This window comes from Corapipo altera, unplaced genomic scaffold, assembly GCF_003945725.1.
Source record: "Corapipo altera isolate COAL_440 unplaced genomic scaffold, ASM394572v1 47, whole genome shotgun sequence".
Lineage (NCBI taxonomy): Eukaryota > Metazoa > Chordata > Aves > Passeriformes > Pipridae > Corapipo > Corapipo altera.
The window spans coordinates 1,751,038-1,774,432 of record NW_020884897.1 but is presented as its reverse complement, the minus strand read 5'-3'; the positions used below and the strand labels follow the sequence as shown (position 1 = coordinate 1,774,432).

At 36.2% G+C, this 23,395-nt stretch overlaps 1 protein-coding gene across 2 annotated transcripts in view; it reads left to right on the top strand.

The window, feature by feature from the left end:
• The window catches only part of KIF5B (kinesin family member 5B), a 34,958-nt gene extending 12,159 nt beyond the window's left edge, over nucleotides 1-22,799 (top strand). The window contains exons 8-26 of one of the 2 annotated variants that reach the window (XM_027648466.1): nucleotides 1,266-1,390; nucleotides 2,903-3,007; nucleotides 3,431-3,576; nucleotides 5,353-5,501; nucleotides 6,898-7,091; nucleotides 7,709-7,777; nucleotides 8,868-9,074; nucleotides 10,695-10,838; nucleotides 11,479-11,664; nucleotides 12,485-12,602; nucleotides 12,942-13,003; nucleotides 13,114-13,223; nucleotides 13,405-13,506; nucleotides 14,814-14,874; nucleotides 14,984-15,055; nucleotides 15,225-15,329; nucleotides 15,845-16,061; nucleotides 17,790-17,919; nucleotides 20,254-22,799. In XM_027648466.1, coding sequence (XP_027504267.1) covers nucleotides 1,266-1,390; nucleotides 2,903-3,007; nucleotides 3,431-3,576; nucleotides 5,353-5,501; nucleotides 6,898-7,091; nucleotides 7,709-7,777; nucleotides 8,868-9,074; nucleotides 10,695-10,838; nucleotides 11,479-11,664; nucleotides 12,485-12,602; nucleotides 12,942-13,003; nucleotides 13,114-13,223; nucleotides 13,405-13,506; nucleotides 14,814-14,874; nucleotides 14,984-15,055; nucleotides 15,225-15,329; nucleotides 15,845-16,061; nucleotides 17,790-17,919; nucleotides 20,254-20,260 — 2,309 coding nt within the window. In that variant the 3' untranslated portion in view covers nucleotides 20,261-22,799. Of the gene's footprint in view, nucleotides 1-1,265; nucleotides 1,391-2,902; nucleotides 3,008-3,430; nucleotides 3,577-5,352; nucleotides 5,502-6,897; nucleotides 7,092-7,708; nucleotides 7,778-8,867; nucleotides 9,075-10,694; nucleotides 10,839-11,475; nucleotides 11,665-12,484; nucleotides 12,603-12,941; nucleotides 13,004-13,113; nucleotides 13,224-13,404; nucleotides 13,507-14,813; nucleotides 14,875-14,983; nucleotides 15,056-15,224; nucleotides 15,330-15,844; nucleotides 16,062-17,789; nucleotides 17,920-20,253 lie in introns of both variants that reach the window. The other variant, XM_027648465.1, reaches the window with a different exon arrangement.
• The last annotated feature ends 596 nt before the right edge of the window (nucleotides 22,800-23,395 follow it).

The window sequence follows — 23,395 nt, the reverse complement described above, 5'->3', positions numbered from 1 at the left end:
AAGTAAGTGGTCAGTGAGGAGCTCTGAATCACTGGAGAAAAACATGTAGTTCTGCTTTAGTAACAGTGCAAAATCCCAGTTTGGGGAATCTATTTCAATTAACCTGGAAATCTATAAGTGAGGCACTGTGGCTCACTGACAGTTTGACCATTCTGTCACATATTCCAAGGGCAGCTGGTCAGAATGTATATTCAGATGTGCTGCAAAGTTAAGCAGCATCCCAATGTCCCAAGATTTTTGGCAGTAGCATGCAACCAAGTTGCAAGGAGCCCTGTCACGGGTCTCCAAATTCCCACCAGTAGCAGGATTAGGAACTGACAGAGGGGTTGAAAAAAGAGAAGGAAAGATGAGGTGCATGCAAAATAATACTTGAGTTCTTTGCAACCGAGGTGACTGCCAGAAATGTCTGAGAGCCAAATTGAGAGTGAGTTTTACAGTCTTCCTGTGTCTAGTTCTTTATTCAGAAAAAGAATATAGAGTCATTAAAAAAAAAAAGGTTTTCCTTCTCATTTCTTTGGTTAAAGATGAAAATTAGAAATATGATGTTCCTTTTAAGGAATGATTCGGTCTTGCACGTCCACTCGTTGCTCCTCCTAGGTAGAAAGGTTCTGAAGTGGGGACCACACAAAGTAAAGGAGAAGTAGCAGAAATTTGGATAGAAGGGTATTATTTTATTCTGTGTTGAGCTGCTTCTGTGGCATCAGTAAACCAGTCCTTCTAGGTGTGTGAGGGATTTATAGTTAAAAGGAAGAAGTAGACAGACATTCTCATTCAGATTGCAGTCTACTTAAATTTTGTTACTGAATTAAAATAATTCTTTAAATTCAACAAGTCTTGTTTGCTCCACATGTTTCATGGCAGAGGGGGCAGTACAAGAAAGGGCTGAAAGATTATGGCCATCTAATTCAAATTATCACAAAAGGATAAAATGTGATACACTGGAAGTCTTAGAAAAGCATTCTGATATCAAAAACTAAATATGCTTTCAGTTCTAATAAAGTAAATGGGAAGTGTGAACTCCATAGTTCAGCAAACCTGATCAGTGAGCTTATGGGGCATTAATAGAAGCTCAAGGGAAACTGGATCTTTTGTTACTTAATTAGATGATGCTTTTGGTTTTGCTGCCTCTAGTTCTATTGTCATTGAGGGGTTACACTATACAGTTGCATTAACTTTTTATCTCTCGCTGCACTGTGGGAAGGTGCTGTTTTAAGAGAGTTTGGTTGTGCAAATCTTTTTGACAGTGTGTGTATTTTGAATTATAGATATGAATGAACACAGCTCCCGAAGCCATAGTATTTTTCTTATTAATGTAAAACAAGAGAATACTCAAACAGAACAGAAACTAAGTGGAAAACTTTACCTTGTGGACTTGGCAGGCAGTGAGAAGGTAATTATAAGTTTCTTTTTCTACTCTGAAAAGCTCTTTTTTTCTTTTCAGTCAAGTATTTTACATTACTTTAATACTGATTATTCAGTTGTCATCTCTGAAGTGTTAATTTTGACTTTAAAATGTGGTTTCTGAGTCCTAGGCTGAGTTGGCTGTTAGATACTAACACTTTAAGCTGATCTGCATTTCTGCAATGAGAGTTTGTAAATATGGACTGGGGTGGGGAAAGAGGGTAGAGTTCAATTTCGGTATCTGAGAGCACAAAAAACGTCTACAGGTGTGTGGGTTAGTCAGGTACTGGAATAAAGAGTTCTATAGATGTGGAATATCTGAATTTTCTCATATAGTGATACCAAGTTTCTTAACTTGAAATTCTGATTGACACTGGTTAAAATGACTGCTTGCTTTCCTATGTCAGTGAATTAAAGCAAGAAAAGAAATACGTACTGTAATTACCCTTTCAAGAGTTGGATTTTTGACATTCTTTTCATCTTTGCTTCTGGGTTTATCCCTGTCTTTGTCTTCAGTTTTTTCGTTTGTTTCTACTGGCTGTTGTCTTTCCTTACATCGCTGTTCTATGACCTTATTGTTGTCTCTGATCCTGTGTTTATTCTGAAACGTCCTCCTTTAGTTATAGTCTTTTTTGCCTTTTAAGGGCTGGGTTGCAGGTCTCTTTTCTCTGTAGTTCCTTTCACTGTTTATTTCAAACTTTACTTTTGTGTGTTTCCCCAGTCTTTTTGAAATACATGAAGTTGCTAATGCCATGTTTTGATTTGGTTTAAACACAGGGAAATAGAATTGTTTAGTTGTAGTCATGATCACAGCCTGGTGAAAATAGTAAAGGGGGGTTTTAGAACTGTTAGTCAAATTATGACCTTGAGGCAGAAGAGCTAAGGTAAATAGAATAGTGTCAGGTTAGATTTTTTTTTTCACATTTCTGGTGGTATCTGCTTAAGCTCTTAGATTACTCATGTAGGTCGGATTCAGCCTCTGAAATCTGTTCTCATAAATTTCTGCTAATGAAGACTCTGTTGTGTTTTCCAGGGGTAGTGGTGGTATGTGGTTTGGGTTTTGTAGTTTGTTTTTTATGGTTTGCTTTTTGGGGGGATATAGTGGTGGTTTGGTTTTAAGGGTAACCTCGTAATGCTTTTTTACTTTAAAGGGATTCAGTCTTTTTGAAAAACTTCAAACTAATTTTGAAGTTGTTCATTTGACAGGAGTTTTTAACTGTAGGTTTATCTTCTATAAAAAGGCCTCCTTTGCAAGGAGAAAATTCACTTCAGTGTAAAATATCAGGAACATCTTCAAACACTGACTTTTGAATGAAAAATCGATAATGAATCAGGGAAGAAGTCTAAGAAAGAATTTGCTTATCCTAATGCCACTTGCTTCTGAGCATCTCTTAAAGTCAGGGAGACTGACTTAAAGCTCAAGTAATTTTTCCACTTTTATCTTAAACACAAAAGATGTTTTTTGAAGATGCATTTAATAATGTACTGAAATATTGTATAGGTTAGTAAAACTGGAGCAGAAGGTGCTGTGCTGGATGAGGCCAAGAACATCAACAAGTCTTTGTCTGCTCTTGGAAATGTCATCTCGGCGCTGGCTGAAAGTAGTGTAAGTGTCCTCTTTTGTACTTTTATACTTGAAGGTTAAAGGTTTGCATCTTTGAATATGATATTACACAGAAATTCTTACCAATCTCTGTGGTATGCCTGGAGTCTTTTAAACTACTCCAGTTGCATCAGTGCATTGGAGATGGCCATTGGTCTTGTACTGTGTTGACAGTGAAGATTAATAAGTTACATTTAATGCTGAGGGATCCAAACATCATACTGAAAGTCTTCCTGGGCTCTAAAAGTTGCCAAACATAGAAGTACAATTTTATGTCATCCTGTGCATCTTCAATCCTACTATTTATGAATTAAAGTAGGATTTGATGTCTAATGAAGTTACACCTAGCAAAAGCATAACTCATATTTCAACAAATTAACTGTGTCTGAGAAACCATGACTGATCATTTAACCATTTTCTTGGTAGACGTATGTTCCATATCGTGATAGCAAAATGACCAGAATCCTTCAAGATTCACTAGGGGGTAATTGCAGAACCACTATTGTTATTTGCTGTTCTCCATCTTCTTACAATGAATCTGAAACTAAATCTACTCTTCTATTTGGCCAAAGGTGAGTAAATGACTTATTAGAAATAAATGCAGAATGAGAAATAAGCAAGTTACTTCATTAAGATTCCTCAACCAAATTAATTAGAATGTTTACTTTCTTTCTGTATTTTTTTATTGTATGTATGGCTAAGTGCTGTGATCTACCTTATCTCATATTATTTAAAAATCCTTAAATTGGGCAGGATTCTCAAGACTGCATTTCCAGGAGGACAGCATATAGTTTGGTTCAAAATGTGGTTTAATGTATAATTTTGGAGGGTAATAAGTACCTTTTTTTTTTTTTTTCCCTAAAGTGGAAGAGGGAGGAAAGAGTTCACTCCTGTTAAGTTGAATCTTTTATTTACCAGGGGAGCCTGTCCTCATCTAGCATTCCAGTAACATTTGAGTTAATACTTGTAAATTCCTGTGTCATTAGTAACTGAATTTTTAAGTACCCATTTCAAATTTGGTATTGTTAGGTAGCTCTTTTTCATTCTACTATTAATACTACCTTGTTATACTCCAGTTTCTGACCACTTGATTGAATCACTGCATTTTCTGGAGCACATTACAAAAGCAGTCAGTGTTTTGCAGGCCATCTGATCTTTGATGTTAGTGTACCTCTTCCACTCTAGTTCAAAAAGATAGTTTTGTACTGGTTTTCTCTGATAAGCTTTGTATTTTGGAAAGTAGACTAGATGAATTCAGAACTTCTTAGAAATCTGGCAGAATATGAATAGTTAGTGAGTGTGGAGTAATCACTGCATTCTGTAACAGTGAAGGTTTTTGGTCTTCTTTTAGAAGTTAGGAAGTCTTTTCCCTTTAGTATTTATTGAATGAAAAGTGTCTTCCAGCTGCAGCTATGTAGTTTCACTGCCTTGTGCTCTTGACTTCTTCAGGAGTTAACAGAGTACACTTCTGTCTCAACCACCATAGTTACTCCAGTATAGTGATTCAACCTTCTAGAGTTGTTCAAATTTATGCTGAAACCCTCAGCTGTAGTAACTGAAGGCTGTGTAAATATCACATGGCACAGTAAAAATATCATGTGTCTTTTGCACTAAGACTTTGCAGAAAGATACTTACAGGGATTGATTGTACTGTGAGGCTGGAGAAATGTTTGACTGCCATTAAGCTTTTTTCCTGTTCTGATCTCTTAGGGTGGGATGTTTGGTAGTAGGAGACCATACAGGAAAACTACTCATATAAGTGATGTAGGGCACTAAAGTAAAAACCAGACATTAACTTCATGGACATGTTATTTGTGCCTGTAGTTTTGTCTCCAAAGCTAATTGGCTAATTGGATGGGGTTCACCCAACTGAGTGTAGATAATCCCATCTGAAATTACCTAATTGGCTTGTAACACCTTTTTGGTTAGTGGAGATCTAGTTACTGGATTTTTTGGTTGAAATGAGCTGTTTGTTAGGTAGGCCAGTTGGTTTGCACCCTAGAAGTATTATACTCTCCATTGTACAGCTAGATGTGAATACTATCCTTTGTTCAAAGTTGTGCACAACTATCCTGACCTGAATTCTTTCAGGTGAAAGTATGCAGCTGAATTTTTCCAACTCAATCAACTTGAGATTTTTCAACCTTCTCAAAGTTTGTTGTGTTGCTCTCTCCATTTACAGTTGTATCAATTGAATTGAAAGAATAGTAACTTGACGGGGAGTAGAAATCAACTTTTGGAAGAGGTGGCAATGTTTACACTTTCACCAGTGATCCGTGGAAATTTTATTTAATAACCTTCCTCTCTTTAAAAATGAAGTTTCAGAGCTTTTTGCCTTTTCTGTGTAGAGCGAAGACCATTAAGAACACAGTTTGTGTCAACGTGGAGCTCACAGCAGAACAGTGGAAGAAAAAGTACGAGAAGGAAAAGGAGAAAAACAAGACTCTGCGTAACACCATCCAGTGGCTGGAGAACGAACTCAACAGGTGGCGGAACGGTGAGAAACAATTAGGTTTTTATTATGCAAACTTTGGCCAAGACAACAGACACTGAATAAGTCCTAATGATACCAAAAATAGCTATGGGCACTATGCAAGACAGTATTAAGAATATTAAATCCAGGATATTAGGTTGACTTTCGAACTTCATGCTTTTCACTTTATTGCAACTGAAACAACTTCCAGTAATCTCGTAATGGCAAAAAGGTCTGAAAGTGTATTCATGTTAGATTATTCAATACTTGGTTTACTAGTAGAGCTAGAGTTACATTGTAAAATTCTTATTTTGGGAGAGAAAAAACTGCTTTTAATTTTAAGTGCAGAAACTGAGTTAAATGTTTCCTCTGGTTTGGTTTTCTAATTCAAATCAATATCACAGGATCTTACCCTCATTTAAAACTCAAACATGTTAATAGGCGAAAAAACCACCCAAAACTGCTGACAGTGCAGGATATATGCCTGTTCATTCTTCCTGAATAATTAACTTCTTATCAATTGAAGTTTCTGCAAAATACAAGTTAATAATGAAGCCATAAATTCAGGAAAAGAGTAACATAGGTCATAATTACAGGTGTATTCTGGAGTTTGGCAGCTACAGAAGATGATTTTGCAATCTTGTAGACAACTGCACCATATCCTGATATAAATCTGAAAAAATGGGTTCACTGAAATAAGTTTAGTAGGATGTGGGGTTTTTTTGGGTTTTGAGGTGGTTTTTTTATTCTTTTATAGAGATGGTATGAGACCACACCTGAAATGTTAAGTACAGTTCTTTCAGAATATTGACAGGAGATACTGAAGTGTTGGAAAGAGCCTGTGCCTTCCAAGGACTGCATAAAATGTTTTGAACAAAGCACTAAGGAATTTAGTTTAAAGAAGTGCCTTGATTAGCATGTGATATTTTTTTCTATGTGAAGTTAGTGTTCTCATCAGAAAAAGCTTTATGAACATAAAAGATAAAACGGTAACTGAAAAGGTATTTTAAAGAAGCAAAGCAGTTTAAAAGTAAATATGGCTACCTAGCAGAACAGACTGCCAAGGGGAAGAAAGGATTTTCTGTCCTCTGGGCAACTTAGGTGACTTTTTAGAAGATAAGGTTTGATGTAGCTCATAGCAGAGTAACTGGGTGAAATATAATTTTTTGTGGTAAGCGGGAAATAGTTTGGATGATCTGGGTCTGGTGGGTTTTTTTGTTTGGTTGGTGGTGTTTGGGGTTTTTTGTTTGTTTTGTTTGTTTTTGGTTATTTTTTGTTTTTGCCAAGTAATCACGTTAATTCAATTGCTTATTAACTGTGGAGCAATACTGTTAGTAGGAAATATGTAATATTTCTCAAGGCTAACTTTGTAGAAGACACTTTATGGCTGACTGTACTAAAACTAAGTGTATTCTTTAAGGGGAGACTGTGCCAGTTGATGAACAGTTTGACAAGGAGAAGGCCAACTTGGAAGCTTTTGCAGTGGACAAGGATATTACTGTTATTAATGATAAACCAGCTACCACAATTGGAGTAACTGGCAATTTCACTGATGCTGAGAGAAGGAAATGTGAGGAAGAAATTGCCAAACTGTATAAACAACTGGATGACAAGGTATGGTATTCTTATTTAATGTAAGACCTCTTGAAATTAAATCTTGAACCATATTATTGTGTAATATTTAATTTGCCAGTATTCATTTGTTAGTTCAGCTTGTTTAAGTATTTGCTGAGAGTGCCTACTCTTAATTCTGATTAAGAGAAATCAAAGTTACCTTATCTGGTACTGAGTATTGTTTCTTAGTTGGAAAATAATGAGAAAGTGGGATAAAGAGTAATTTGAAGACAGCAATTTTTTCTTTGAGTGTTATGCCTATTTTATTTGAATATAATATCAAATTTAAGCAGTAATATATTTGAAGAGAGAAAAATCTTTTAATTAAATCTTAATTGTTTCTTGAAAGTTAGAACAACTTGAAGAAGAGTTGCAAAAGCACCAGGTATAAGATTTTTGTCTTTGAAGCATGGTGTGTTACATGTACATGCCAGGTTGAGAGCCTACTGGATCAGGCAGTGAAATAAAAAGGATTTTTTTTTTACTTCAATTGCTTTCAGTTGTGTAGTTGTCTCAGAATAGGGAAAAATTAGATGTCAAACATCTGATGTCTCTTAGATTATTTTTTCTGAGTGGTATTTGTCAATTTAATGAACACAGTCTTATTTCAACTGCAGGATGAAGAAATTAATCAGCAGAGCCAACTAGTAGAAAAACTGAAGACACAGATGTTGGATCAGGAAGAGGTGAGTTTTGCTCTTGCATCTTTATTTTTGTTTGTCTTTTCTTTAAAGAAACTGGAGATGTTCTGAATGGGTCACAGTGACCAGGAAGAATGGCAGCTTAACTACTGCACAGTAGTTCTCTTTTATGCCTTATCTAAATGCTCTGCCTATTCATTCCTCCCACTTACACTGTGCTAATGGCTAAGCTTAAACCAATTTGCTTGAATCTTAAGTATCCATGAAGATTGAAAGAATTGAAGTATTTTATGCAAAGACAGCAGCAGTTGTTTTCCCTATGTAAAGTCAGCAGTTTGTCAAAACTGAAGATAACTTGATTTACTCAAAGAAATCTGTTGTAAGGTTTACTTTTGGTCACTTGCTGTACAGAGAGAGAAGGGAGAGGAGGGAAATGAAAAAGGAAGTATCTGTGTTTATTTCAGACCATACTTTCTAGAATACTCAAAACAATTTGTATGCACATGTTGCCAGAGATGTGACTTAATTAAATGGGGACAGATGCCTATTAATAATGAAAATGTTAATTTCATTTAGCCAAGATATTAGAAAAAATATTTCTCCACAGCACAAAGATTTAAAAAGTAGTAATCCTTGTGTACATGGTAGGAAGGAAGTGGGTTGACAACTCAGGAAGTTGAAGCTACTGTTTAATCTTATTTAAATAAATAAATTGGATTCTTTAGCAGCTGTATGCTTTGACTAGTTATTCTTCAGCAGCTAATGGTATTAAAATACTGGAAGTTTAGTCCTTAGCCTGCTGACAATTTCATGAGTAGTGTTCAGTGGCTTTTCTGAGAATTTGCTATATTCCATGTGCATTTCCAGTTGCTGTCCCTGTGTGTCTTGATTTGTAATCACTTCCATTTTGAAGATACTGTAAGAGCTAAAGAACTGTGAATGTAGACGGTAAATTTAATTATTCATTCTCACTGTATGTTTCCTTGGCATCCTTATTGCATGATGCAGTACACTAAAAATTTAGATGTAAGCTATTGTAGTAGCTAAAAGCAGTAATAAAATTCAAGTTATACATGGAATTTTGTTCATGATTATTTGTTTTTGCAATTTTATTAAATCTCTGTTAACATTTCAGCTTCTAGCATCAACCAGACGGGACCAAGACAACCTACAAGCAGAGTTGAATCGCCTTCAGGCTGAAAATGATGCCTCTAAAGAGGAAGTGAAAGAGGTGTTACAAGCCCTTGAAGAATTAGCTGTCAATTATGATCAGAAGTCTCAGGAAGTAGAAGACAAGGCAAAGGAATATGAACTGCTTAGTGATGAACTCAATCAAAAATCGGTATGAAATTGGGATAAGAAACTACTGACAGTCTTCAATGTGACTTGACCTTGTTAGCTCTTGTCTTTTTAGTGTCTGTGGTGCTTTACTACCTGAAGAGTGTTCAGAAATATCCTAGATGTCAAAGTTAACACTTTGATGACATGCTGGTGATCTGATTCAGTTTTTTTTTGTCTTCCTGGTGCAGTTGGGGTAATCCTGACTTAAGAATCTGCTTCTTCCAATCTCGAAGTTGCAGTGAGCATGCTACAGCTTTTCTGGAAAGGAATGTGTATTTACCTGCTGTATTTATGGCATGTGAAATAATTTATGTTTATGCCTTCAAAAATAAGCAGTTCTGTTTACTTTCTGAAAGGAGTAGTTAAGAACACTGAGGACATATTTCAGAGGATGGCCCTGGTTAAAATACAGATCCAACATCAGGCACAGGGTTAATACCATACACCTCCTTACATACCTGCAAAGTTTCTGAGCTGACTGATAGTTGGCAGACTTCAGTCAGTTTTAAGCAGTTAATACTCCCTTACTATCCTAAAATTCTAAGTACTGGATAGAATCAGCATTGCTGGCATTGCAGACAGTATGTGGTGGCACAACTCCCATTCTTCTCTGTTCTCGAAGATGAAATTTGAGTGTGTCTGGGTCTTCTAGTGAATGTGTCTTCCAATTTTCAGTTAGTAAGATTTGGCTTGATAGAACACTGACTCTAAGGTTGAAGTTCACAAGATCACAAAACTTCTCTTTAAATTTCTAAGTGTTCTAAGCTGAGTAATCTGTATTGGTAACTTCCATCACCTGAAGGTTGGCTAAAAGTCAGAGAATCTTTGGTCGTCTTATGAGCAGCATTTAAAATTTGGTGGAGTAGGCTTGCTCTATGTATGTATGATACTGAAGTGTGTGTTTAGGTTTTTTGTTTGCTTTGTTGATCTTGTTTTTAATTAGTTTATAGATAGCGATTCTGAATATCATAACTAATATTCACTGAGTGTCATAAATAACTCAAACCATAAGAAAGCAACTGTTCTAAGATGTCATAAAATTAAGACATTTTGGTATTCCCTGTCACAGATAACCCAGGCATTAGCCATTCTTTGGCATCTCTGCCAGAAACTTTCCTGCTGTAAAACGTCTGGCACTTTTTTTAAAACTGGAGAACAAAGAGCAGACTTCTGAGCATGTGAGCTGCTGAGCTGTAACCATTACATTCAGCATCTCAGACTTGCTGAAAAACTGCTCTAGACTGTGTTGTGTATGAATTCTCAGTAGTGGATGCAGTTTTTTGCTTTGCAAATAGGAAAGAGTTAAGAGCTCTGCAGGCAAATAAATTGTTTTCCTTTACCAAGATATGGTGAAAAGTGTTGGACTTGCTGTCCATGTACCTTTTTTCTGTAAACACAATTCTCTGCAATATTTAATTGTGTATAACTCTGAATGCTGTCTAACAATGTGGACACTAATTTTGTTTCAGAGTTAGAAGATTATATTTTGTGAGCTAAAGGTCTCTGTCCGCAGTACTTTTTAGTTCTTTTGGAAGAAATGTTGTCACTCTGTAAATAGTGTGAAACTAGTTCCAAAAGCAAGAGTGTGTTTTGTTTATTAAAGGGAAACTTTTTACCGTAGGTCACTTTAGCCAGTATAGATGCAGAGCTGCAGAAACTTAAAGAAATGACCAACCATCAGAAGAAACGAGCAACAGAAATGATGGCCTCCTTACTGAAAGACCTTGCAGAGATAGGAATTGCTGTGGGAAACAATGATGTCAAGGTAAGGATTTATCAGTGCTGTCTTTAATGCCATGTATTAAACACATGCATTGTGGATAGTGGGATCATTTTCTTAGTATGGTAAAAATTACCACCATAGCAAGTCTTACGTATATTAATAATTTGGGCATTAGCTTGTCCTTCCTTATACTGTGACTTAATTGGGTCCCAGACAGAATTTGATTATGCAAAGCCAAGGAAGAGCAGGCATGATTTTTTTTCTGAAGCAGTGTTTTCCTGTTGAAACTGCTGTATGAAGTGGTCTTAATCAACAACATTATCTTGGAAATGTAATACTGACCTACAGTGACAATCAGGATGATACTTACATAAAAAATGGAATGAGGAAATGAAACAAAAGAGAAATCTAGAGGATCACTGCAGGGCCAGAATGTAAGCAGTATTAGAAATCAATAGTGAACGTATTTCACTCTTCAGGCAACTCATTACCTTAGTACAAACTTCTAAATAATCTATCAGAAAACTTAAACACCACAATGTTAGGGGTGGGTTTTTTTTAAGAGCTGTGATTATCTGTTGAGGTGGGGGATGTGTTCTGGGCATTAAGTTGCTCCAGTGCATCTTCAGCTTGGTTTTGTTATCTGAGCATTCTAAACGTACCATTTCGCACTTTTCAGCAGCCTGAGGGAACTGGCATGATAGATGAAGAATTCACAGTTGCAAGACTGTACATTAGCAAAATGAAATCAGAAGTAAAAACAATGGTAAAACGATGCAAACAGTTAGAAGGCACACAAGCTGAAAGCAATAAGAAAATGGAAGAAAACGAAAAGGAGTTGGCTGCCTGCCAGCTCCGGATCTCACAGGTAAATGTTCCTCTGCAGTATACTTCCTAAATGTTCTTTAAAAATTAAATTCATTAACCTATTAGGGAAAAAAAGTTGCAGTTTCTTTTTGACTCCTAGCAAAGCACATTGTGAGTGAACAACCACAAGATTCAGCTTTTTCCTTAGTACTCTTTTCAGTTTGGATGCTTCTGAGTAGTTCTGAGTGTGACGGGATGTCAGAATTTCTACAATCTATCTGTAGCCTGATAATGATTTTGCAGCACTTGTATTAAATACTAGAGTCCCTGTTTTCTTCACCACTGGATCCTTTACAAATACAAGTCTTACAGAAGCAGTGGCTAGTGAGCACTTTTCCTGCTAGTGCTTCAAGTTGGATGTGGGAGAGGTAATAATAGCACAGTAAAATTACAGGAGGCTTGCGTCGCAGGTTAAATTTACTTCTAATGCAAGCAAGGCCATTTTATTGCGATTATTAGAAAAGAGTTTAACATTCTTATATTATGTTTTACATATGGATGATAATCTTTTTTTAAATCAGGAGATGCAGATTTCAGTGCAATCTTTTAAATACAGTGGGCCTCTGATAGTATTTAACATTTGAAACATCTCTTCTCCCAACCAGAAATATATTTCTTTCCAGTCCAGAATAAAGACGTTATTTTATAGGCTACGTTACAGATCTACTTGAGTAGTCATATTCTTCTTAGAGTTTTTAGTTGGTACCATTTTTGTTTTGAGATGAGATTACTTCTTGTTTAAAAAGAAGTATGAACCATTTATGCAGATGTAATTCCATGATACCTGGTTCCAAAGTAAATGAATCTTTTCATCCCACAAGCACGAAGCCAAGATCAAGTCCTTGACTGAATATCTTCAGAACGTAGAACAGAAGAAGAGGCAGCTGGAAGAATCTGTGGATTCCCTTAATGAAGAATTAGTTCAACTCCGAGCACAGGGTAGGACTTGCTTCCCCTACACCCCACCCACCACCCTCACCATTTTAAGTATGTAGTGATAAATAGGGATTTGCTTTGTTTAGGTTGAAGGGTAGAGCTATAGAAAGGCTTTTTCCTGCTCAACGTGGGGAGTTGATCAATGCAAAAACGTGTTTGTTGTTTGAAAGAACTGCTATGGAGAGGATTAAATTGAAGATGTTACTGATTTAATTGATCTTTGTGGTGGAAGAGGTTTTTTTCCAAATTTTAAGGTCTTGCCAAGGGAAATGGAAATTAACTCCATCATCCATGGGATTGCCTAGTTACCTGGCTGAAATGTGTTTTCTCTATCCCTACTAGAAAAGGTCCATGAGATGGAGAAAGAGCACTTAAATAAAGTTCAGACTGCAAATGAAGTCAAGGTAAGTTAAATTCATTGTCTAAACTAAAAAAACCAAACCAACCCAAATCCAACAAAGTGAAGTCTGGTGGCAATTCAAAACATTTAATACAATCTGGTGTTTTCTAATAGCAAGCTGTGGAGCAGCAAATTCAGAGCCATCGTGAGACACATCAGAAACAAATCAGTAGCCTAAGAGATGAAGTTGATGCAAAGGAGAAGCTTATCACTGAACTTCAAGAGTAAGTGATTGCCATTATTTTAGTAGTGCCAAATGCTTCTGGACTGTGTGAGTACAGAAGCAAAATACAGTGTGAAGGAAGTGGCAAGGGTTTCCTCCAGCAATGTCTTTCTGTCTTGTGTTGTTAGTGAATGTGTTGTCTGACAGTTTCACCTGATAAAATATTTACTTTCTGTGTTCAGCCAAAACCAGAAGATGATGCTTGAACAGGAACGTCTTAGAGTTGAGCATGAGAAGTTAAAAGCGACTGATCAGGAAAAAAGTAGAAAACTGCATGAACTGACGTGAGTGATGATGCATAAAACAAATGTGTGTGGCAACACTTATTCTATAAACTAGTGACCTAACCTAATATGATGAAATGGCTCTCGCTGTATAGGATACCTATTAAAGAGAGGGATTCCAGGGCCTCCTTGAACTTAACTTTTTTAAAACCTTTGCATTGCCTGAATATTTAAAATTGGAAGTAACATTATAAAAGATATGAAGGGCACAACTATTTTTTGTTAATATGCTGAGGATTGGAGTAATTAACTTTTCAATTTGCAGATAAGTGTTGTATGATCCAAGACTGGAAGAGGCTTGTAACAGTTCCTTTATTCTTTTTTTGTTTCTTATGCAGTTTAAGTAGTTAGGTGGTTCTAACTGGCTTATTCTTAAAATGAAACAGTTGCATGCTTCATTGATTAATTGCATGGCAAATGACAGACCAGAAACAATGCAGATTTATTTTTTTTTTAATTTAGAGTTATATAAGATGCCTGCAAATACTTTTCCAGAGAGGTCTGGAAAATGGATAGGATGCTGAGATATTGTTTAGAGTATTTTATTACTTCAAATGTTTATTCATTTAACAGTGAGCTAGCAGTGAAACTGGCTGAGTGAGGAGATATTTTAAGAGGAAAAGAAGCTTTTTGGCTACTTAATAGAAACACTTCATTTTTGTGCAGTCCCTGGCCTTTCTATTCCAACCTTGAGTCATAAAACGAGAAATCCACATTTCTTTCCTGTATTCTGTCATCTTAGTAACTGCAGTGTCTTACAGTTCTGAGAGAGAACATTTTTACTCTTGTAGAAAATGCTTTCATGTTGCATGGGAAGACAGCAGCTCTGTCCAGTGATAATCACTAGGTTATATACCTTTACACTGAGATTGTTTATGATGCTGGCTTTGGCAAGCATGCTGAGAGTTAAAACAAAACAAAGAAAAAATCCTTATCTGTCACATGATACTTACCATCTCTGCTGGTCAGAGCTAAGAACATTTTTAAGATAAGATCTCCCCAAATATTCACTCTGACTCTGAGAGTCTTATCTTTTGTTATTATAGGAACTTTTATGCATCTGAATGTACTTGTTGTATTTCTTCAATACTAAAAGTACTTCCTTCTTTTCCTCTTGCAACTCTTGCACTCCCAATCCATCCCATACGGATTTCTGAGCGTGATACCATCCATTGGTTACATCTTTAATTTAAGACTTCAACTGAAATATGTTGTTTGTACCAGACAGTGTTTATTACCCTAGTCTCCTAAAACATTAAAATTTCTAGTTTTGCTGGGATGTTTAGGGTGACTTTATTGTCTTTCAGGGTCATGCAGGACAGACGGGAACAAGCACGACAAGATTTAAAGGGTTTGGAAGAGACTGTGGTAAGATACTCAGAATAAATTCCAAAGCAAATATCAATACTTGCCTTTTTCTTTTTTTCTTTCAGAGTTTGTTCGGGTTGTTTTGTTAACTTCTTATCCTTAACTGTAGGCAAAAGAACTTCAGACTCTTCACAATCTTCGGAAGCTGTTTGTTCAAGATCTGGCTACTAGAGTGAAAAAGGTAATGCGGTGCTGTGGTGAAACTTGTTGTTTCTGAGAATGCTGCATAACTTTCAGTTTAGAGCTAAATTAGGAATTGATGTTTGTGCAGTGTAATTTTCTGGCTCAATTCTAATATGCAAGTTCAGATTTATACTCAGCCTCCTTTCTCCCTCCCCATGTTACTGCAGAGTGCCGAGATTGACTCAGATGATACAGGAGGCAGTGCTGCACAAAAACAGAAGATTTCCTTCCTTGAGAATAATCTTGAACAGCTTACAAAGGTTCACAAGCAGGTACAGTGAGACTCATTTTCAAGTTTTAATTAAAAACAAACTCCTCAAGGTTCATTATTATAGAAGCAACTACCAATTGGTCATAAAGTAACTATTTTATGATCAAATGCTTCTATATCTTTAGTGTGTCTCTTGATGTAGGGAAAATTTAGTCTGTTGTTTTATAATGTAAATTAATTAGCTATTTTAAGTACTTGTGTAACAAAATAGCTGCATTTAAATTGAAGAAGATCCAAGTTGGCACTTTTTTCACAGTATATCAGTCTCTGGGATTCTTGCCTGTCTCTTATGGAAGAAGAATGTAGAAATACCTGTGTTGGGTAGCAGGTTCTTCCACAGTAGCTGATTTTTCAAATAACAGTCTTATTGTCACTGAAGTATAGATTTACTAAAAGCTTAAGCAAAGTTAATATAGTAGTCCTACTGCTTTGCCTGTTTAGAGGTGGGAGGGTATTTAGTTAGCTCTCCCTATGAAGAGGGAGGTGCCAAGAAAATAATCAATTCTGGTTTTGTAGCTGGTACGTGATAATGCTGATCTTCGCTGTGAACTTCCTAAACTGGAGAAGCGACTTAGAGCTACAGCTGAAAGAGTTAAAGCTTTGGAGTCTGCACTGAAGGAAGCCAAAGAGAACGCTTCTCGTGATCGCAAGCGGTATCAGCAAGAAGTAGATCGTATAAAGGAAGCTGTGAGATCCAAGAACATGGCCAGAAGAGGACATTCTGCGCAAATTGGTTAGTAAAGAATCCCTTGCCCCTCAAAGCTTCATCTGTCTCCTTTTTTTTTTTTTTTAACCTTTGTGCATTTGTGGATCTTTCAGCCCTCATTGGAACTGTGTGTGTGAACGTGATGTACTTTCTACCATGAGTTACATTTTGGTTAATAGACCATAAGTGTGTGTAGGTCGTGCTGTGTGGTTGTTTGGTTTTTTATTTATTTTGAATGGCTCTGGGAAAGGCTTACCAACCTAGAATTCTAGCCTGAATGTGTGTTGCATTTCCTAGAACAATACAATACACTGAATGTGAGTCTTTATCTGTTGGAATGGAATTGGAATGATCTAATTTCTAAGACTAAGGAGGTATTTCTAAGACAAGGAGAAGATTAACCTGTAGAAACAACAACAGAATTGTCTTGATCTTGTGGAGGAGAGGGGCAGATGAAAACCTACAACATCCTAAGATCCCTAATTACCTTTTCAGTTCTTTGTTCCAAAATGTACAGTACTCCACCACCCTCTCTAGGGACAAATACTGGAGAAACAGAAAGGGGTAGCAAGGTGGTGGCAAGACAGTCATATTCCCTGGGTCCTCCACCTGCCATTACACTGTCAGATGCTGAGGAGCAAGAGGGTGTGTGACCTGTGGAGGACTTAACTGTGCATATTACATTTTAATTGTAAAACTGAAGGACTTCAGTAATCAATACACTTCTCTTAAGTGCTAATGCAACTGAAATGAGTGTTGCAGTTAAATTTTGCTTGTATTCTGTAGGTCTCAAAAGAGCTGTTGCAAAACAGTTTGTTTTTTTTTTCTTGGTCACATGAAGTGGGAGCTTGCAGACAGGTGCTCTTCTGTCTTACCTTTCTCTCAAGTGGTCTCCAAGAAAAGAAACAGAATTCTCTAGTGAGCTTACCAGAGGTACACAGCCTCTTTTGCATAAATGTCTAGATGAACTAGTCGTGTCTTACTGGAGATCATCTTCCTATAAGGCAGAAATCAAGTGTTTCTCTGATGCAGCTGCTACCTGCAGGTGCTTTATATCCCCTCTTGCCTGCTGAAACTTTAAATGCTTCTGTTAATTATTACAGAACTTGGTAAAGTCATACCATTGTGCATGCTCTGTCAAGAGCTAAGTGCAAAACTGATTGAAAATACAGTTTATTAAGTGTATGCAGCTTGTGAATGACCTGTCAAAACTGCTGCGTTTTCACTTCAGTTATAGAGCAAATTTTATTTTTATGTGGTGGTAGGTTGACAAAGCAGTGTTATCTGTGGAGTAATTGGTATGCAGAACCACTTGCAGAGCAGAGTAGCTACTGACTTACCAATCAAATAGCTGTGGGAAGTACAGCCAGGTGTATAATGATTCCTTTCAGGAGCATAACCCTTGTGAGACCCTCTAGCATTTTGTCTTATTTGAGTTCTTATTGTCAAAAAACAGAACTTTCACAGGGTAATACATTAGATGGAGCAGATAATTAATATGAATTTTTATCAGAGGCTTTGCGAGCTTTAATTCTAGTAGGGGCAACAAAAGCAAAACCTTTTCTATTTTCCAGGGCTTGTTGCAGTTGACACTAATCTGTTAGGTTCTCAGAATACCATCCCCTAAAGTTGTTTTCATATTCAAAGTGCATTCAATTTCATTTGGATAATGTAAAATAAAGCCTCAGTAAATTTGAATAATCCAAGGTACAATTGTGATGTATATATTTGTAAGCCATGTTTCTTCCCATGCAGCTAAGCCTATCCGTCCTGGCCAGCATCCAGCAGCTTCTCCAACTCATCCAAGTGCAATTCGTGGTGGAGGTGCGTTCACTCCGAACAGCCAGCCAGTTGTACTGCGTGGAGGGGGACGGCAAGACAAAGTGTAAGTTTGTCTTGGAGGATTTTTTTAAACGTTTGATCAAACTACTTTGTGCTAGGTTTATTGCAGTTCATTTTGTGGCATAAAGTCACTTGGATAGTCAGATTAACTTCTCTTTTTTTATAGAATTTTATAGTTAGGGGAACAGTATACATGTCCATCTGATGAAGGATGCTGATGCTTTTCTTATAAAAGTGGTGTTTGTTGTAAAGTGGTAGTTCTGGGGTTGTTCTGCTGGAGTAGAACAAAACATGAAAACAATCAGTTGGAGATAGTTACCAGTCACAGACAATACCTATTATTTGGGAAAGGAGTGGACATATAAATTCTTTGGGCTTGCTATTATCTTTCTAAATATGGTTTCTTCAGGAAAACATTCAGTGATGAAGTAAAAATGACCCTATTCTTATATGTTATTTATTTGCTTTTCTTACTGCTTCATGTGTCAATGATTTGGAATTATATAACAGAACTCATGTCTTCATCCAGTAAACTTAAAATGTTAACCTAGCTAAAATGCAGCTACAGTAATTGAAATTAATATATGCACTTATTAATCTCCAAAGTATCACTTATTAATGTGCAGATCTCTAATCTCCAAAGTAATTATGCAGTGTGGTACTTGATATGCTGAAGTTGCTTTACAGAATTGCATCTTTTTAGTTAATGTCTGCTCTGTAGTTGGTCTGTTGCTCACCAAACAGTTAATGCTTTACTCTTCATTGTCATCTTCCCTTTTGAGCGTGCCTGTAAATGTCTTCTAGACATTCTCTTAGTTAAGGTTATCAGCATCTTCAGTTTGAAAGTACACCTAAAATGATTGTGGGGTGCTTGAATCCTGGGTGCTCCTATTCTGAAGGGCTCCAGAACAGCTTATGTTAAACTTGTTTCTGTTAGTTTCTTTTTATTAGCTGATTGACTTTCCAAAGCTTTCTCTCCAATTTAGAGAAAATTAGACTGTAGTACTAGTCAGGGTACCTGGTTCTGTTCAGTAATGTCTCTTAATAAGTATGAGGTTGAAGTGATGGGTGCTTTAACTTTGAATAACACCTTAAATGACCAAGGAGCTGGCAGTTGATGGACTCTTGATCATTAACATGTTGAGAGTAATCTTTAGATAACTACTTTGACTACAAAGGCAATCTAGCTCAGCTGTCCAATGTAGAGACATTTAATGGTATGATTGACCCAATTTATTTTAGTTGTCCTTATTAGCATGAGTTTGCACATGCTCTGATGTTGCCTAGAATGCAAACTGAAAAGAACCTATTTAGTCTCATAGTTCAAGCTTTAGAAGACCAGATATAAATAGAAGACCAGCGATAAATAGTTAAAATAGGAATTTGCATCTTGCTGTGAACAAGAGCTTTCACTGTTGCTCCTGGAGAATATAAATATGAGACTTGGCACTTTGACTTTTGGACTATGTGTAGGTAAATCATGAAGGAATGCAAAATGGTTAAGGCTTGTCTAGAACATGTTTTTTACAAACAAACCAAAACATTCCCATGTAATATGCTCACAGAATCAGTTGCAAAGCTTTCCTGTAATTCTGCTGCTATCATCATGTCTCCTATTGTGGTAGAGGCGAGTAGAGTTTAGCACTTAAAGACAGGAGACTTGTAATTCATTTCTACTTTCCTGTCTTATTCTTAGAAGAACCTGTCTCTTATGGAAGCAAAGGAACAAAACTTTTAGAACTTATTTTACTATTAAATATAAACTTGTTCTGATCTTGAGAGTACTCTAATGACCAGGATCATTTTTCTCTGTAGTAATGGCTATACTTTTTTTGAAGATTAATACAGATTATAAGCTTGTGAACTTCTGATTAGAGAAGAACTTTGGGTAGAGTTGGAACACAACACACTGTTTAACTTTTGGAGACCACTATTTAACGAATTATTCTGGACACATTAAAGAAATACAGAGATGATAAATTAAAATCATTAATACCGAATGATGTCTTAATTCCCATTCCATCTTTCCAAAATAGCAAAATCAAAACTTTGCAATAACTGGTGGGTGACATCCATGCAGTTGTCACTAGCCTGAAAAAGCAGCAACAGTCATGGAAAATGGAGCTGGGTTATGAGTGGTTTCTCTCTGTAATGTTTACTCCACTAATGCCATCAAGATTGCACACCCAGTTGGTTTGTCATGCTGTAAATGCTTTGTGTTGAGAGATTCCTTATTTTAAAGTAAATGTTTTATTAGCACTTATCTGAGTAGTCTAAGAACTGGGCTCTTAAATCTATGTAAATAGTGATATGGTCTACTGTAAATATAAGTCACTTGGCATTTTTGGCTTAACTCTGTGATTTTTCTCATTTACAGTTGCTGAAAAGTAAATGCGGCGTGAGAAGTATCCGATATTGTGTAGAGGGAGTCATTCCATGACAATAATCTCTCCATTTGGGGACTGTAGGATTATTTTCTGAAAATGTATAAATTATACCTGGCCTGTACAGCTCTTCCCCCTTCTACAAATTCTGCTAACTGATTCCCAAAAAAAAAAACTAGAGTGCAATTTTGGCGTCTTGAAAAATGACATGTTACTTAAAGTGTAGCTCTGCTTATTACACAGTTTGTCTTTCATGTCTTAAATTTAGTCTGCACTGTGCCAAGCTGAATGTATGTTGAGAAAATCTTAGTTCCAATTTTCTGGCTTAATTTGTGTACATCTTATTGTCTTAGGGAATGTGCAACAGTGTTTAAGTATACTTTCATTTTTATCACTTCACATAACACTACATGTCCCACTGAACTAGGGCGGCACTCTACATCACAGTTTTCTTTTGGAATGCTACACAGAGCATTGGAACTGAATCTGTTTGTACAGTGTAAGAATACTGAAGTGCTTACGACAACTGCCACGAGGCACTGCGATCGCTACACCACAGATCTCAAGAGTTCAGTATGAACACGGCTGTATAACTGTTATCTGATTAAATGCCCGGTTATCGGGTGACTTAGAATTAAATATTGTACAGTAATAAGAGTAAACCTAAGTTTACAAAAAAGACTCTGGCAATGGATTATCCCATCTGTCCTGTTCCTGATTCTGCACACAGTACAGTCTGGTGGAGTGAAAACATTCTGCTTCATTATGATGAGCCTGTCTGTCCATTTGTCTGTATCTGTGATGGTTCACTTTCGCTGTTTGTAAGAGCGAAATGGGCGCAATCTAAAATGTAACTTTATATTCCACTACATACAGTACTGGAATTTTTGGCTAAAATTTTAATTTTCAGTTAGAAAAACCTTTTTCAGCAACAGGCTAACGAATTCAGATGCGTTAATAGAGGACACAACTTTTTAAAACTGGTGTATCTGGATATCCCAGAGACACGTGTTTAAAATAATAATAAAATAAAGTGCTACCCTGAATTGTATTTGTAATCCATTTGTAAGTAGGTATATGAAATGTCCAAAGTAGTAGTTGTTGAATATTTTTCTTCTCTTTGCAATAAAGTCCTGTAAAGTGGCTAACAAAATGAAACATGGGGTTTTTTGTTTTGTTTTGAGCTCCAGTACTTCCACTGAGCTGAATCCAGGGTTTAAAATTTTATAGTGTAATTTGCTTAACTTATTCATAGGGTTTAGCCACTATAATTTTTAGAACAGCCTTCTTCTGTATAGAAACTGGCTACCAGGTCTTTGAGAGAGAAGGAAGAATTTGGTGAGCTTTCCTGACCTGGTTGGTACCACTTTTTGTTCTGGCTTGAATTTTTTTGCTGGGTATTCATCGGTTATTGTGGAAACAGTAGAAACTCTGTGACTGTTCAGACAGCAAATCACTTTCAACTTTTATATTTTAAATAGGCAAAATATTTATATTATGATGGATTATAGTCAAATTTTAGACCTTGAACCACTTTTTTCTATTTCTACAGTAGTCTGAATTTTTAATAGTTTGATTTTTAAAGGTTGAGTGTATCAGTTGGAAATCTTGCTGTTTTGGAGTTTTCAGCTTTTAAGACAGTTTTGTTCATTAGGGCTGCCAAACACTCCAAACTTACAGTTGTTTTAGAGCACGATTGAAGACAGCATACTGAGCAAAGAAAAATAAAGGAACAGCAAACTATTTTGAATTAAATTTCTCATAATGGAAACAGCACTGTCCATTATTTTTCTCAATGTTAACTACAGGTTTTCAGACCTTCATTTGTCAATGTGCAATCATAAAAACAAAACAACGCACTGAAATGAAGCAGGATTTTTTTCTCATGCCTGTGAGTGGGGGTTTCATTCCTGTAGGTAATTGTCATGGGTTTTGGTGCTGAAAATTGCTGTGTTTAAAAAATTAGATTAAATAGTAACTAGTGTGTAGCTCAGTGTACATCACCTTTTTATATTTAAACTTTTTTTTTTTTATTTGAAACCTTTTATGACGTTTACCAAGAACTGCCTCTTAAAATGTAAAAAAAATTAAAGAAACAAACACACAACTTTCTTTGCTTTCTGGTTTGGCTGTCATCGGTCAGCCAGACAGAACAGTTACTGTATTTTGTAAATTAAAATATTCAGTCTATATGGGGAATGTTCAACACTGCTATTTCAACTTGCAGTCTTTGAATGGTTCTTATTTTTATGTTCCTCTAGATCATATTTTTAAAAGATGGTTTAGGATAGGAACTTGGTGAAATAATATTTATTTCTGGTGAACAACTAAATTATTTACATAACTTAAATGCTGACTCACTACTGTGTGTAACTCTAAATTTGACATGAGGACAAGTCTACCTGTGGAATATGATTTAACTTCAGTACACGTAAGATGCATTAAAACAATTGGTTTGGGGAAGACGCCATATAGTTTTAACTTACCTGCATGCTGTAAATGTATTTGTGTTTAAATAAAGAGAAGAAAAATCTTTGAACTTCTTTGTGCATTTATTCTATTTATTATCTCTACGCCTGTTTTTTACATTGTCTCCATATAATACTTTTCACTTGGTAGGTTTCATGACCCCTTTTGTCTTTGTAAATTGTGATCCCTTGATGTCTCTTAACCTCATATCTGTGTTAGTTAATACAAGTAAGCTTTCCCCCACACAAATATTGATATTTAAATCTTAGTCATCAGAAGACTGTTCAGAACAGAAAAAGACACACAAGCCAAAAAATCCCAAACCAAACAAAAGAACAGGAAAAAACCCCCCTGATTGATGCTTATGGAAGTGTTAGACATCAGTTACAGCCATGGTCTATCAGACTTTGCACCCCTCTAGTCTGGGATTACTTTGATTTTCCCAAAGATACACTTACTATGTAGTTGATTTTTTAATGACTTCTCTTTGTTGTGAATGTTTTGGTTTGTGGTTGGTTTGGGTGGGGGTTTTTTGTTGGTTTTTTTTTTGGGTGGGGGGGAGGTTGAGGTTTTTTGTTGTTTGGTTTTTTTAATATAAACTGGTATATCCTGTTAATGGAAGATGGCTCAGTCACAGCAGTGCACTGCTGACTTGAGTGGATTTGT